We start from the raw sequence: 16,881 nt of genomic DNA, 5'->3' as shown, positions 1-16,881 counted from the left end.
CCCTGAACGGGCCATCGTAAGGAGGGCGTAGGGGACCACGGTGGGCGTCGTGGCAAATAAAGACATAGTCCACCGCGCGCAGATCGGGGGGCATGCAGAAAGTGGGGGTGCCGTGTTGCGACGTGGGAACGGGCGCGAAAACCTTGGCGGTTTCCAGGAGGGAGGAACGTTGTTTGGCCGCCGACCATGGAACCGAGGCGTCAGGAATTAAATCCCCTGGCACTCATAGGGCCTGCCCGTAGACCAGCTCCGCTGATGAGGACTGCAGGTCCTCCTGAGGGGCGCACCTGAGGCCGAGCATTACCCATGGCAGCCTATCCACCCAGTCGCCGTCCTTCAAGCTGGCCCGTTGGGCCGCCTTCATGGAGCGGTGAAAAGTTTGCACAAGCTGTTTGCCTGGGGGTGATAGGCGGTAGTGCGGTGCAGCTTGACCCCCAACCCCTCAGCCAACGCGTTCAAAAATTCTGAGGTGAACTGTGAGCCACAGTCTGAGGAGAGGTCTGAAGGAGTCCCAAAGCGCGCGACCCACGTGCCGATGAACGCCCGCGCCACGTCAGAAGCCGACGTCGATGAGAGGGGAACAGCTTCAGGCCAGCGGGTCATCCTGTCGACCATGGTGAAGAGGTAGGTAAACCCGTGAGAGAAGGGAAGCAGTCCAACCAGGTCGACGTTGATGTGGTCGAACCTCCTCTCGGGAACAGTAAACTCTCCAAAGGGGGCCTTAATATGGCAGTGCACCTTGGACCGTTGACAGTCAACGCATGAGCTGACCCAAGCACTAATGTCCTTTCTAAGCCCCTGCCACACAAACCTCTGGGAAACCAATTTTACCGACGGCTTCCTGCCGGGGTGGGAAAGGCCATGCAACGCCTCAAAAACGGGCCGGCACCAGGTCACCGGGACCAGCGGTCGAGGCTGGACCGTGGAGACGTCGCACGATAGCCTCACGTCTGAGCTGCCCACCGCAACCTCCTCCAGGCGCAAACCCGTATCCGAATTCCTCAGGGTCTGGACCCCATGGTCGGAGGCCTGGTCCACGCTCATACGCTGGTCCAGGCCCAGTTGGACGGCTCCGATGACTGTTGAGAGGAGAGAGGCAGTCTGCGACCCAGAAGTGGCGGATCGCCAGCCAGAGTCGTGCATTATGTGACGGATGGGCCAACATGGCGGCTTGGCCCAAGGTGGCCTTCGTGGCCTCGAATGCCTTCTCCCTCTCCGCCGTCCAGTCGACAGCCTGGCCAGGGGACTTGTCCTTGAGAGCCTCGTACAGCGGGCGCATGACGTGAGCCGCCTGGCGGATGAACCGATGGTAAAACGTCACCATCCCCAGGAATTCTCAGAGCACCCGAGCTGTGTGCGGGCGGTGGAAAGCAGAAATCGCCTCCACTTTCGACGGAAGAGGGGCGGCCCCATCTTTGTTGATGAGATGCCCCAGGAATTGGATGGAGGACAACCCGAACAGGCACTTCGCCGGGTTGATGATCAGTCCGTGCTGGTCGAGCCTCATGAAGAGGTCGCGTAGGTGACCCTGGTGCTCCTTTTCGGAGGAGCTGGCGACCAGGATGTCGTCCAAATATACGAAGGCGAAGGGCATCTCCCTGAGCGCCGAGTCCATTAACCGCTGGAAGGTCTGAGCGGCGTTTTTGAGTCCGAATGGCATACGCAGGAAGTCAAATAACCCGAAACGTGTCACTACCGCCGTCTTGGCGATGTCCGAGGGATGCACTGGCACCTGGTGGTAACCGTGCACCAGGTCCACCGTCGAGAAGACCCGCTTGCCCGCCAGGTGTGCTGAGAAGTCCTGGATGTGTGGGATTGGGTAGCGGTCAGGCGTTGTAGCGTTGTTCAGGCAGCGGTAATCCCCAAAAGGTCGCCACCCACCGTCTGGCTTGGGAACGATGTGGAGGGGTGAGGCCCAGGGGCTGTCTGAGTGGCGGATGATGCCCAGGCGCTCCATGTTGATGAACTCCGACCTAGCGACCTTCAGCCTGTCGGGGTTAAGTCGTCGGGCCCTAGCATAGAAGGGTGGGCCCTTGGTGTCTATATGATAGACATATGCCATGTTTCGCCGTGACCGCAGAAGAGGTCGGGTTATACCGGGGAACTCCCTGAGCAGGCGTTGATATTCTTCCCCCGCTGAGAGGGAGCTGGAGGGCCTTGCAAATGAGCCTGGCACATGCAAACGAGACCGTCCGTGCGTCCACCAGGCGGTTGTTTTTGACGCCTACTAGCAGATTGTGCGCACAAGGAAATCCGCGCCGAGGAGGGGAAAGGAGATGTCGGCTGTGACGAAATCCCACCTGAATCGCTGGCCTCCAAAGTACAGGTCCGCAGTCTTTGTACCATACGTGCGGATGGGTGTGTCGTTAGCGGACCTCAACTGTGGACCGTGGACACCAGGCGTGGTGTCCTCCACCGTAGCTGGCAGGATGCTTCTCTGAGCGCCGGTGTCGCAAAGAAACTCGCTGCCGGAGAGAGTGTCCCTGATGAACAATAGCTGGGTTGATGTGCCTGCACTCATGGCCACTAATGAGCGCAAGCCTTAGCGTTTCCCGTTGGTTTGAAGTTGCACGGGGACTGGCAGCTCTTTGCCTTAGCGCCGAAATGCGCGTGAAAATAGATCATACCTGTGCTGGCGCGGCCTTTGGTGGCCACTGGGGCTCTGTTGGCTAGTCCATCATTGTCCGGGGGGTAGACACTGCGTGTTGGGGCTAGCACCTCGGGTACGAAACTCCTAGCAGCCTGGAAAAACCGGTCGGCTTCTTCTGCCAACAGGCGTGGTTCGATAATCCTCGTGCCCGCGAGCGCCGTCCGGACCTGCGGTGGCATGTGTTGGAGGACAGCTCTATGAAGAGGAAGTGAGGCTCTTCTGCACCCAGCAGGTTGAGCATCATCTCCATATGCTCAGAGGGTTTGCTGTCCCCGAGGCCCCGAATAGCCAACAACCGTTGGGTCGCTCTGACTGCGACATCTCAAAAGTCTTCAAGAGGAAGGCTTTGAGGCCTCTGTACTTGCCCTGGTTCGGGGGATTCGCTATGAAATTCACCGCAGTGGATCTCCCCAGCGCCGATACGATGTGGTAATAGCTTGCGGTGTTGTCCATGACGTCAAGGATGGCGAACTGCGCCTCCGTCTGCGCGAACCACGCCGTCGGTGAAAACTCCCAGAACTCCGGCAACTTGATAAAAGCGTTATTCGCCATGTTCGTTTTCGTCCCTGAAGCTTCAGCGAGACCTATGTCGGGGTCACCAGTGTAGTGCCGAGAGACGGGAGTTGGAGGCGGAGTATCCAGCACTGAGTTTTAATTAACACAACTTGAAAACCATTACATTCGAAAAACCAACAGGACTGAACTAAGACGTTCGTCTGCTAAAAGCGTCACCCACCCATAGTTCCGTGGGTGAATTATGTTAACCACCACAACCCTATTTTAATTAAATACAAAAAATGTTGTGTCACACCATATGACAATATTGGGCACAAACTCAACGAATTGGTGAATAAATACAGCTTTTAGCAGCTATTATCAAAAAACACATACATGTTGTTAAATATAGGAATCAATACAATGCAACTCAATAATTCACATTTATTGATTATTTTCAACCTTTTTTTCGGGCTTATATGTCATTCACCCATCGATATAAGCTGGTAGCGTGCATGTTTGAGTACGAAATCATATTCAGACAACGTGTGTGCGGAGAGAGGCGCGGTTCAGTATGATACAAAATAACCGCCTACCAGCCAGGACACCCAGGACGGCCGACAGCCAGAAGTAGAGGGGATCAGAAAAACCTCACAATAAATTCTGCGATATTTGCACAAGCAGGTGAAAGAGATACATTTAGCCGTCTAGCCCCATTGACCCCAATTCAATCTGCACTCAGGCGACCTCTCCCAGTGGAATTCTAATGGAACTGCAACCAAGTTCGATACAAGGGGGCTCAATAGAGTGCCAAGGCTCTCCGTAGACGGGCTCTGTTATTAAATGCTATTTACAAAAAAAAGAAAATAGGAAAAATAAGAAAAAATAAGAAAATATTTAATATTTCTGATTCTGCCGTGCAATATATTAAGAAACATGATTAAACAATCTGCAAATCTATCCTTGAAATCTCTGGTTTACGGCTTTACTGAGATGAAACCAAATACAGAATGACTTAAGTTAATCACAAACATCTTATTTTACCATTAATATGCCATGTTTATAAAAAAAAATAGCAGTGAGTCACAATCATTTAAGCAGCCGTTTGGCTTAAAGGCTGCTTCATTGTGTCCCAACTGTCCTTCACAACTGCGTGGTTATTCAATTAACACTAAGCTTCACAGAGCAAGCAGTGGGGCACTTTTCATTTATTGTTGACAAACTGGTGAATAGCAAATTTTTTACAGGCTATAACAGTAGCACTACCTCGCCGGAAGGAGGAAGATTGAGGAAGCTAGCTAGCTGTACTTGATGCAGTTTGAACGAAACACGACGACAAATCGATATAAAAACAGCAAGCTACATAAATATATTTAAAAAATAAGAAGCATCGCAAATACTTTGTAACAAAGGCCAATTAACTAGCCTTGTGAGAGCATCCTGATCTCGCGAGCCCCATTGCATTCACTCGCAGATCAGTCTGGTAACCTACGATGGAGAAAATTTGGAGCCGATGCTAAATGACCGGCCAATCAGCCTTGGTTTTGAGGCGGGTTTTGGTGTGACGCAGCGAGTAGCGACTGTTCAGTCTAAACAACATGGCGGCTTTCATTGATCTGATTGGTTGATTTGGCCCGTCTATCACCAACATAGTTGTTGACATAGTTGGTGATAGACGGGGGCGTAGGAATGAGTTTAAAATTGGGGGGGACACATATCGGAAACCTGACAGATCCGTTAATGGTTTGAACAGAAATATGTCATATATAAACTACACTGAAAAAATTCACAAATATATTTTATTCTACTAAAAATATACTTTTGTAAATGTAAAGGAAAACACATTTTGAATGGCAGTAATGAACTGATTAATATCAAATCAATTCTTTAATTGCACGCTCAATCATCCAGTTTCTTAGAATAAGAAGCGGTGACAAGACGCTGTGTTGCGCTTTCAAAATAAAATAAAATATTTTTCTCCCCCTGGTATAATTTTTAGGTAGGACAAATGTGCCTGTCTCCAATATTGGAGGGGACACGTCCCCTCCGTCCCCCCCGGTTCCTACGCCCTTGGTGATAGACCATCTGTCTATCACCAACATAGGTGGTGATAGACAGATGGTTTCCAATCAGCTTACCAGTATTTTCACCCCTTCCCAAAAGTTCTCCAACGGAAGGTTACCAGATGGATATGCTGAGCAAATGTGAATCAAGCTGAGCAAATGCGAATCAATCCATCTGGCGAAGTCAGGTTAAATTTACTCCACCTGTGTGGGAAAACAGGCAATCAGTGTCCACTTTCAGCCAAGACCACACGTGTGTCACAGCAGACATCGATGTGCCTGATCTTTGGTGGCTAATTGCCAGAATATTCCGTGATTGTAGTGACCTCATTGTTCATCATTCATTTCCCCAACTCCGAATCCCCAGTGACTGTGAAAGACACACAAACGCATGCAATTAGCACTAAAAGCCACTGGACTTGATTACTGTTAAACACGTAATCAAGTTATTACTTCGTTTCCATATTTGGATAATTCAATTCTAACCAGCAGTTGTCTACAATAGAAGATAAGCTATTTCAAGCTTGCTCCAGTCTAAATTTTTAACTTGAGATTTTTTACACTTGTTTAATGATTTCATGGTATACCACCTTGTTCTTTCACAGTGGGTAACAAACATGTGCATGCTCTGTAAAACGTGAAAAAAAGATTTCTAACAATAAGTAAATTGCCATCTTTACTGTTTCCAAAGTCACAAAGAACTCGGAGACTCACCGGGTGATAAAGACTGGAGTAAAACTGTGGCAGGAAGGGGAGAAATGACATTGTTAAAGACTGTTGCTATGGTTAACGACAGCTTACAAAGTGAGGAATATGAATAGAATGTCCTCTGGGGTTTCTTTTGTCCCACCAGTGCATTTATGTATGTCTATGTGCATTTTTGTTTGCTATTTTAGTCTCATTTATCTTGCACAAATAAATAAAACTAAACTAATGTTAAAGTACAAAATATGTGTCATTCATTCATCTTTTTTTCTTTGGTTTCAAGGACGACTGACCTGCATTGGGTCGACCTTCCGTACTGCCATTAGAAGCTGAGGAGAAACCACAGAAACAATTAATTATACCAAAACAAACATTTTTTATATATATAAATATATATTTTTTCTTTCTTTCCTGTGTTATCTCATTAGCTTCTAACTCCACATCACAGCGGTAGCTTCTTGTTATACATTGTGGCAACCCGTTTCCCCGAGTGTCAGGTACCTGGCAGGAATCACAGAGAAAGCAAGGGTTAAGCCGCAGTCGGTGTTTATTCAACCAGAATAACAGACTGCATCCTTGTGCTAGGGTCTCCGTGAGCCTCTAGATCGCCGGCGTGGTGCGGAATCCCTCCGTGTCGCTTCGCCCTTCTCCCGGTCTAGCGCGTACTCCCTCCGTGTCACTTTCTCCCGTTCGCCCGGTCTGGTGCCCCTTTTATGCCGGCTCCTGGTCCTTTCCCTTCCTCCGGCCAGGTGTCCCCGATCGCGCTGATTGGGGGGAGAGACGTGGTGCTCTCTGTCGCCGGCTGGAGGGTGGTGGCGGTAAATCCCGTCTACTGCGTGTCCTCGGACCCGCCCGGTCCGAGGTTCAGCGGCGGGATGCCACACTCCTCCACCGCTTGCTCAGGCCTCTGGTCGTCGGTGAACCCGCTCAGGCAGGCATCCCGGCGTGACGGGGCATCGGCGTTGGCGTTCTTGGCTCCGGCCATCCACTTCAGGGGGGCGTGGTCGGTGACCAGGATGACCTCCCTCCCCCCTCCACAGGCTCTGGGCTTGATAGGCACACTCGTGGTCCAATATGATTCGCTGCAGCGGCTTGGCGGTCGACGCCTTCTTAGAGCCGGCGTCCTTGGTCACCTCCTCCATCAGGTCGTCGTCGTCGTCATCATCGTGGCCCGTGGGTCCAGAGGGGACCAGGTGGTCGTCAGAGCTCTTGTCGGGATCTGGAAGTTCCACATGTTTACCTGTCTCCAGGAGGTCGTCCCCATCCACGTCCAGCGTGATGGCGTCTTCGTTGGGGATCGACACGGACAGGTGATCGTCCTCAGCTTCTTTAGAGGAGTCCATTGCTTCGATCGACGTCTCTGCCGCTTCCGTCTCTGCCTCTGCCTCCGGCTCGGTGTCGACGTCAGCCTCCGGGTCGGCCTCGAGCAGCACCGCAGCCTCTGGCTCCGGTGAGGCCGCGGGCTCAGCCTCTGCCTCGGGCTCCGTCTCCAACACAGGCTGGGGCTCGACCGACGTCTCATCGGCCTGGATTGAGGCCTCTGTCGTGGGCTCGGTGTCAACGTCGTCCTCGGTCAGGGGCCGGGCCTCGCCGGAGGCCTCCTGCCCGGCCTCAGGCGCGGCCGGGCTGGCCTAGCACGGCGCTGGCTTAGATTTTTCGTGAGCAGCTTCCTCTGCTCGCCCTCCGGGGGACGCCGGAAGCCTGGTGGCCCCGTAGGCCTGTCGAGCTCCCCTCACCCCTCTGCGGGGTGGTTCTCTCCGGCTCCGGAGTTCACGCGCCGGGTCCTGTAGCCTGTGGAAGATCGGGCAGTCCTTCCCGATTAGCAGCGGCACTGGGAGGTGGGGTACGATCCCTGCCCACGTCGTGAATACCCCGTGCGGGGTCCGGATGACGACGTGGCAGGTCCCGAACGTCCGGGTGTCCCCGTGTATGCAGGCCACCTCTATGGGTGCCCCCTCCTTCCCGCCCGCCAAGTCGGGGCGAAGGAGAGTGACCACGCTGCCGGTATCCACGAGGGCCTGCGTGTCCCGGTTCATTACCTGCGCCGGTATGGTCGGGCTTCCTAATTTCCCCTGTGCCCAACAGGTCGCTAGCATGCATGGCTGCGTCTGCTGCCGGCGTGGCTCGTTTCGCGGCCCCGCCTCCCGCGGCCTCGTCTCCCGCGGCCTCATCTCAGGCTGCGTCGTCTCTGGCGGCATCACGGTCTGGTTTGGGGTTCCCCGAGGGATCGCGTTGCCTCGTATCGCCGCTGCTGGTTGGCGTTCCCTCACGAAAAAAATTCCGTAGTAGGCCCGGATCGCCTGTTTGAGGGCCGGGTACTGCCGGGCGGTCTTCGCCGGTAGGTCCCGGCACGCCTGCTGGGCGGGCCCGGTGAGGAACGGGGCCACAATATGGCCCCACTGCTCCTCTGGCCAGCGTTCCCTCTGGGCGGTCCGCTTGAATGCCTCGAGGTACGCCTCCACGTCGTCGTCGGGTCCCAGCTTGGTGAGCCGGCTGGTCGGGGCGGCGTGGACGGCGGTCGGGGCGGCGTGGACGGCGAGCTGGGCGAGCCGTAGTACGGCCTCGTAGAGCAGGGCCAGACTCTCCGTGGTCTCCCGCTGCTGCTGCTGGGCGGGCGCCGCCGCGGTCCCATCCGGGTTCTGCATACCGGCAAAAGGGGGTTCCCTCACAACACCGGCCCGTAGCGTGGTCGAGTTGCCTGCATTCTCCACCATATGTGGCAACCCGTTTCCCCGAGTGTCAGGTACCCGGCAGGAATCACACAGAAAGTAAGGGTTAAGCCGCAGTCGGCGTTTATTCAACCACAATAATAGTCTGCATCCTCGTGCTAGGGTCTCCGTGAGCCTCTAGATCGCCGGCGTGGTGCGGAATCCCTCCGTGTCGCTTCGCCCTTCTCCCGGTCTAGCGCGTACTCCCTCCGTGTCACTTTCTCCCGTTCGCCCGGTCTGGTGCCCCTTTTATGCCGGCTCCTGGTCCTTTCCCTTCCTCCGGCCAGCTGTCCCCGATCGCGCTGATTGGGGGGAGAGACGTGGTGCTCTCTGTCGCCGGCTGGAGGGTGGCGACGGTAAATCCCGTCTACTGCGTGTCCTCGGACCCGCCCGGTCCGAGGTTCAGCGGCGGGATGCCACAACATCCATGAGTGATGAGCAGCGCATGCAGACATTTCATTATTAATGAAGTGACTGTATCAAGTATAGGGAACAACCCACTCTTTGCCTTTTTAAATGTTTGTGACAGTTGACATAATCTCTTTTCATGTGATTAATGCTCGGTGATGCTGAACGGTTAGTTTGTTGTTCAGCCAGAAGCGCCAGGATCAGCAAAAAGCAAAACGTTCTGAAAAGACACTGGCGCTGTGATCTTTGTAGCGCTCACTAGGGCTGACTGATTTATCGAATTCAAACCGACATCGCGATGTAATGGAACGCAATTAATAAAAAAAGTAACCCTTTTTTTTTTTTCAATTATTATTATTCTTTTGGATATTTATTATTATTATTATTATTATTATTGTGGGGATTTGCTACAGTTACTGACTGGAGATCAGTAAGATTTGTATTTACTTTTCTTTTAAAATTCAATAGTTAAATAAAGATGTTATAAAATCAATTCACCTCAACACAAAGGCCTGGCCTAAACGAAATAACAGTTTATATGTTAACTGCTTCCATTGTTGTGTTGTTCATACTATAGAATGATTCATAGCTTTGGTTTAGTGAATAATATAGAACATAATTCGATTATTTACCCAAATCGTTCAGCCCGCCCGCCTACGCTCTCACGTTTGGAGAAAGGAGCTGGAGCTCAGAAAAGAGGCTTTGTGGACATGGTAGAATTCTTCGTGCACATTTACAAATGGGTCGAAACGGCCATAAGATTAACATTGGCTAATGTTTCTAGGTCTTTCAACCAGATGACCTATTAACCAAAGGGAAGGTTGCCTCAGTTGTGTCCTTTGAGAAAGTTTGTTTTTGCCTCACCTATAGTATTAGTTATAGTTAGCAGTGCTATAACAAGCTAGTGGTGATAAATGTAACCTTTTCTTTGCTATGCGCTCCTAAACATGACCTCCTGCAGTGTCCATTTTGTCTTTTGGTCCTAGGTCAGGCGAAAACAATACATTTTGGAACCAGCAGAATAACAATAAAACAATATGTACATTTGTTCTTCTGTTTAAAAATCCCAATCATCATTCATGCATTTCAGTTATTTCTTGGTTACTACAGTGACTGACCTTCGCGTGCACCGTTTGCTTTCTTGATCCAAGCTGAGGAGAAACCAGAGAACAAGATGTCATTGTTTTACCGTGACGGTGGTAAGAATGACCACCCTCTCACAGGTATCAACTTGAGCCGGACAGTGGTCTGAAAAGTCGGCCTTTTGTAAAGGGCTCGATGGTGTGGAGTCCATTTTGTTTTCACTACAAATAATCAAAGGAAAATGTCCATGCAATATACTTGACATGCTCTTATACACATATAGCTGTCATAGAAATCCATGAAGGAATAATCCAAATCAGGAAACCAAAGTGAAACACTACACAACTAAAGGGTTCAACAGAGGCCCTAGGATGAACTGAACATCGCCAACAGGCACTATTTCAACTAATGGAATTGGGGGTGCCCTAGATCATATATATAGGGTGTAGATATACATTTGACCAAAGAACACTCACGCATCCACTTCTTTAAACATATGGAAAATGGATGATCTGGACCTGGGTCAGGAGAAAACTTATGTCAACATTGAGGAGACTTAAAGGACAATTTCACCGGTGGAGACATGAATCTGTATTGAAAGTGGGTCATATATGTAGTCGAATAGTAACATAAATTTCTAATAAGGTGACTTCTTGACCGAGAAAATGCAGACAATGACTTTTTGGCACTTGTGGATTGAAGACGACAACTCCCACAATACCAATCAGCGTTCACTCCCTGAGGGACGTAACATAACAGCCAATCAGTGTGTGTGTGTGTGTGTGTGTGTGTGTATGTGCGTGTGTGTGTGTGTGTGTATGTGTGTGTGTGTGTGTGTGTGTGTGTGTGTGTGTGTGTGTGATCGCTGGGTGATGGGTTAACAGGTCTATAATGGAGGGGGTTATCCCCATGGTTACGAACCACGGCAACTTTGTGATACTTTAGTTGTATCTTCACTATCCACACACAGACTTTAGCGTTGTACTATAGGTGTCCGGGAAGCCCAACCCTCTCTCGGACACAAACATCAAAATCAATGGCTTCCCAGAGCTCTACACGTCCACACACACCTCACCGCCGGTGTTCCTCATAGTGACGAGTATATTAGGAGGGTTATGCCGCGTGCGTTCGGGGCAGAGAGGAACGTTTGGCGGAGACATAGAACATACAGTTTCATGTCCACAACACGGTAGGACGGAAACGCGAATCAGGACATTTGCATCACGGATCGATCGCTGTTTGAGAACCGTTGCAGCCTTAATGCCTATATCCTTATTTATCTCTAATCTATATCAATATCTATACATATCTCTGTATATCTATACCTACCCCTCCAACTATATCCATACCTTTATATTTTTCGACCTATATATCTCTCGATATCTGTAACTATATAGAGAAAAGGTTGATGAATGGATACTTACACTTATAGACCATAGTGATTAGCCCTGCAACTACAGCAACTAGCAGGACTGCGATGCCTAGTAGTACCTTCCACCAAATAGGACCTGCAATGAGAGAAAATGGAAATACATAAAGTTACCATCATGGCATCAACATGCAAACACACAACGTTAATACACATAATTTGTCTCATAATTGATGTGTTTGCAACCAACACTCATTGAAATTATTCTTTGTTCTGTTCTCCCACTTTGGATAAGTTAGGCTTCTCTGCGTTTCTTTCCATGTGATAGCACAAACTAAAACAAGGTAACAGACCTTATCCACCTAGCTGCCGGATATGAAGAGTACAACTGAAACGTGCTACGCGGCCCCTTAACATATTGACCGGCCTTGCAACCGCTACGCATTAAGAGATGTTAGACGCCACCATTAGATTGTTTGGACACAACCCATAGATGTATTTATTTTTTATTTCTACTGGCACCGATGCAACCCTGGAGGAAAATTGCATACACATAATGATACGATAAAAAAAAATGTATAAAGATACATACGAGCCATAACCAACTGGAATAATTGACCCCTTATAAAAAATAAATCATCCTTCAAAAAGAATATGCATTTCTATTGACATGCATGAGATGAGGTATAACTCAGGGCTAGTTTGTCATGGTCGTCTTTTGCTCCATGAGTGTTTTAATTCTGATCCTTCTTAAATATCATCTATCTTATTGTATAATCAGTGTTAACCGGCTTTGAATATGAATGTATTCATTTATTAGTAGTATTTTTTTAATATCAATGTCACCTTTGCATTTGCTTTATATTGATGTAAATGAATTTATATTAGTGCAATTGAAGTTTTCGCATGTAGTGTGTTGTGTTTGTACAATAGGTCAGGTATGGACCACAGGAAGTGATCCTTAATGGTGATCCTTTAAATAAATAAATAAAATATTTATGCTTGAACCGTCTACTGGGCACATACCTGGTTCACAGAGTGGGTTGAGAAAGCGATCGCTGGCTTCACTGGGCCTCACGGGCGTGATCAGCCTGCAGGAGAACTTATCACAGGTTTTAGGAGTCATAACCATCAGCTGGTCACCCTTGGTCCACGGCCCTTCATCTTTTTTCCATTCGTAGTCGACCGGTCCCAGATCCTGGGTGTCCGCGGTACAATTCAGAGCAGGAGCGCCCTCAGAGTTCTTCGTTGTCGTTACACGGGGCTTCGGAGGGAGCTCTGGTCATATAGAAAGAACACTGGTCATTTACAGAGCCATAACCAACTGGAATAATTGACCCCTTATAACAAATAAATCATCCTTCAAAAAGAATATGCATTTCTATTGACATGTATGAGATGAGGTATAACTCAGGGCTAGTTTGTCATAGTTGTCTTCTGCTCCATATGAGTGTTTTAATTCTGATTCTTCTTAAATATCATCTATCTTATTGTATAATCAGTGTTAACCGGCTTTGAATATGAATGTATTTATTTATTTGTAGTATTTTTTAATATCAATGTAACCTTTGCATTCGTTTTATATTGGTGTAAATGAATGTATATTTGTGCAATTGAAGTTTTTCGGATGTAGTGTGTGGAGTATGTACACAGTAGGTCAGGTATGGACCACAGGAAGTGATCCTTAATGGTGATCCTTTAAATAAATAAATAAAATATTTATGCTTGAACTGTCCACTGGGCACATACCTGGTTCACAGAGTGGGTTGAGAAAGGGATCGCTGGCTTCACTGGGCCTCACGGGGGTGATCAGCCTGCAGGAGAACTTATCACAGGTTTTAGGAGTCATAACCATCAGCTGGTCACCCTTGGTCCAATTCCCGTCCTTCCATTCAGATTTCATAAATTCGGCTTTCTTCCATTCGTAGTCGACCGGTCCCAGATCCTGGGTGTCCGCGGTACAATTCAGAGCAGGAGCGCCCTCAGAGTTCTTCGTTGTCGTTACACAGGGCTTCGGAGGGAGCTCTGGTCATATAGAAAGAACACTGGTCATTTACAGAGCCATAACCAACTGGAATAATTGACCCCTTATAAAAAATAAACCATCCTTCAAAAAGAATATGCATTTCTATTGCCATGCTTGGCATCCTTTGCATTTGCTTTATATTGATGTACATGAGTGCAATTCAAGTTTTCGCATGCAGTTTGTTGTGTATGTTCAGTAGGTCAGGTGTGGACCCCAGGAAGATTAGCTGATTGCCATGGCATCAGCTACTGGTGATCCTTTAAATAAACAAATTAAATGTGTATGTTTGAACTGTCCACTGGGCACATACCTGTTGGGTTGCGAACGGGATCGCTGGCTTCGCTGGTCTTCACGCGGGTCATCAGCCTGCAGGAGAACTTCTCAGGGGTATCAGAACTGTTCATACCATTCAGCTCTTTACCCTCTGTCCACAGCCCTTCCTTCCATTTAGATTCAATAACTTTGTCTTTCTTCCATTCGTAGATGACCGGTCCCAGATCCTGGGTGTCCGCGGTACACCTCAGAGCAGGAGCGCCCTCAGAGTCCTTCGTTGTCGTTACACGGGGCTTCTGAGGGGGTTCTGGTCATATAGAAAGAACACTGGTCATTAACAGAGCCATAACCAACTGGAATAATTGACCCCTTATAACAAATAAATCATCCTTCAAAAAGAATATGCATTTCTAATGGCATGTATGAGATGAGGTATAACTCAGGGCTAGTTTGTCATAGTTGTCTTCTGCTCCATATGAGTGTTATAATTCTGATTCTTCTTAAATATCATCTATCTTATTGTATAATCAGTGTTAACCGGCTTTGAATATGAATGTATTTATTTATTTGTAGTATTTTTTAATATCAATGTAACCTTTGCATTCGTTTTATATTGGTGTAAATGAATGTATATTAGTGCAATTGAAGTTTTTCGGATGTAGTGTGTGGAGTATGTACACAGTAGGTCAGGTATGGACCGCAGGGAGATTAGCTGATTGCCATGGCATCAGCTAATGGTGATCCTTTAAATAAACAAATTTTATTAAAAGAAACACAGGAACAGAGGACGTCCAAGCCCCCCTGACCCCTGGAGTACAATGACACATCTCACCATGTCAGAATGATGATAAAACCTCTGTCCACAGGAAAGCTAGGGGCTTAGTGAAGGACCCAAGACCCTTTCTGCATGGAGTTTTAAGCTTTAAGAGTGTTAACCCCCCCCGGCCAAACGCAACACGTCCAAAACGTAATAAGACGTGATGAACTGGTGCTTCTGTGTTTGTATGTAGTGTTTTGTGCTGACCCTGTACATTTGTTAAGGTAGGTATTCAGACATGAGCTTTTTGTAATGGCAAAACATTTCAAATAGACATTTTTAAAACTACTTTTCATATAATTGCAAAAGGCAAGCAGAAGATTTGGTTACATTTCATCCTAATATCCCATCTCCTATAGGACAATAAAGTCCTATTCTATTTACTTTGTAAACTAAAAAAAAAAAAAATTGTGCCTCACACTAACCGACACACAAACACACAAATGTACGAGCATAACGCACACACACTTACTGATGACTTTAACCTCATAAGTCTCGACTGTTCCAAGATTCGTCTCCAAGGAGAACTGTCCGCTATCAGCCAAGGTCAAACGATTGATGTCCAACCGCAAGGTTTGTGGATCCAACGTTGTGCGTCCTTTGAATGACCTATAGTATACCGAGCTGCTCGGATACCAATCCAGGACCAAGTCAGAGCCGAATTTCCACCTGATGCTGGTGACTGGGTGTTCAACAGTGGAAAGGACTGGCTCCAAGGTGAGCGTTTTACCCACTTCAAAATGTTTAGGTTCTCCTACAAAAAAAAACAAAAACTTGTTACGCGGAGAACTGGACAACATTTCGCAGTCTGACATGCTTATTGCTCATTCATGACAAACGTGGATTTGTGTGACACCAAAGGCCAGCAGGTGCAAAGAGGATGACCCACGCTGCATGGTGGCGGCTCGTCCATAGAGGGCGCTGGGGCGCCGCCCTCCCGCCGACCTGCCTGCCTGTTATTTATTTGTTATTTAATATAACAATAATCTTCCTAATTTTGAAAAATAATCTGTGTTAATTACATGCAAATAATAAATTCACTTTAGAATGTGTTTAGAACTCTCTAGAAAAATATTTGCATTCCGTTTCACGTTCAACGTTTATGTTTTGGTGTAGTAGCCAATCGGCTGTCTTCCCGGGGCTCCAGTTCATTCAGCCCTACTCGATTGGAATTTAAGACAATGGTTAATGGTTAAGTCCCGGTTTCTATGCAAAAAAAGTAAATATTTCGCCAATCAGTGTCGTCAAATGTTATGGTTTGGGGCGCAGTATGTACGGGTTCTCTATGGGTAGTATGGGTTCTCTATGGGTTCCAGGAGGGCTCGTTCCAACGCGCTTGCATCATACGTAACTAAGCAAATAGAGGGAGGGGGCATCTTTGATGCCCCCTCCCTCTCTCTCTTTGACCCCTTATATCCGTATGATCACCAACATAACGACATAATAACCTCTTAAAAGTCACGCATGTTGTGTGAGGATGAGTGCGAGGAATTGAGGAGTGGCTCAGTGTGCTGCCGCAGCCACCTACCATATGAGGGTCTGACTCCCAGAACGGATGAAGTCAACAATAACAGAGCACTGGATAACTTCATGTCTTCGTCGGTTTACTAAAAGCGATGAATTCAACTTTTAAAAATGTACTTCTATTAAAAACGACCCGAGCGCATGCCGTCAGCCTACGCCTCGTTCCTCACAATGGAGACTTAAGATCCGAGCCTTCCGTGTTCCGTCGATACTTTCGGTTTCAACGGATGTTTTGAACTACCCCCTGATAGCGACACTTTTTTATTTGAGCGAAGCAAATACGCACCCATTTGACCACACGTTCAGGTCTTCTATATTTTATACATAAACAATAGTAGGGAGGCGGAGAATCAGACGGGGCTTGGATCTCCTGGCGCGAGGCAGATAAGAGTGGACTACTGTAGATAAGAGTAGGCACCAGTAGCGGTTCCCTGGCCGAGGTCACCAGGGAGGCAAACATGAACATTCATGAACGCGCGCAGTGCACCCGCACATGCATGTCTTTTCTAAAGCGTAGGCCTAAACAACATTAAAAAAAAAAAAAAACATACTCGCGTGACGCGTCGTTTGGAGGCGCCGTTAGGATATTAACTAAAATAAACTAGACACTTAACAGTGTATCAGCAGAGTGCAATGCTTTTAAACTTTTAATCAAACGCGCAGACAAAGTTCAACTTCATAAAGTACAGTTCATTCATGGTGCGTGCTGCTTAAATGTAATGCATGGCAGCGTGTAGACAGCATACAGCATTGTAGATTC

General features: G+C 48.0%; 1 protein-coding gene across 5 annotated transcripts; it reads right to left on the bottom strand.

The window, feature by feature from the left end:
- Nucleotides 1–3,572: 3,572 nt before the first annotated feature.
- Nucleotides 3,573–16,503, bottom strand: LOC307074819 (uncharacterized protein). 5 transcript variants are annotated; one of them, XR_013811819.1, is made up of 12 exons: nt 16,126–16,500; nt 15,070–15,351; nt 13,818–14,087; nt 13,231–13,506; nt 12,508–12,759; nt 11,537–11,620; nt 10,589–10,630; nt 10,148–10,180; nt 6,207–6,242; nt 5,923–5,946; nt 5,439–5,578; nt 3,573–5,387 (listed from the first exon to the last, which is right to left on the bottom strand). XR_013811819.1 is itself a non-coding variant. In XM_079735185.1 (12 exons), exons 1-11 carry the CDS (start codon nt 16,187–16,189, stop codon nt 5,550–5,552), a joined length of 1,392 nt encoding a protein of 463 aa, XP_079591311.1. In that variant the 5' UTR covers nt 16,190–16,503; the 3' UTR covers nt 3,573–5,412; nt 5,535–5,549. The 5 variants fall into 5 exon arrangements, 4 of the variants coding, with proteins under 4 accessions (XP_079591311.1, XP_079591312.1, XP_079591313.1 ...); XM_079735185.1 differs by having other exon boundaries at nt 3,573–5,412; nt 5,535–5,578; nt 16,126–16,503; XM_079735186.1 differs by lacking the exon at nt 10,589–10,630 and having other exon boundaries at nt 3,573–5,578; nt 16,126–16,498.
- Between the last annotated feature and the right edge of the window lie 378 nt (nt 16,504–16,881).

The sequence above is a fragment of the Pollachius pollachius genome (genome assembly GCF_949987615.1).
Source record: "Pollachius pollachius genome assembly, chromosome: 4".
Classification (NCBI taxonomy): Eukaryota; Metazoa; Chordata; class Actinopteri; order Gadiformes; family Gadidae; genus Pollachius; species Pollachius pollachius.
The sequence above is the reverse complement of the archived record's forward strand: the minus strand, read 5'-3'. Positions and strand labels throughout refer to the sequence as shown.

Coding starts and splice junctions, on each gene's coding strand:
- LOC307074819 (XM_079735185.1), bottom strand. CDS start 16,189: ATGAAGTTATCCAGTGCTCTGTTATTGTTGACTTCATCCGTTCTGGGA. Junction 12,760..13,230: donor CAACCCACTCTGTGAACCAG/GTATGTGCCCAG, acceptor CTATATGACCAG/AGCTCCCTCCGAAGCCCCGT. Junction 6,243..10,147: donor AGCAAACGGTGCACGCGAAG/GTCAGTCACTGT, acceptor GTTTCTCCTCAG/CTTCTAATGGCAGTACGGAA.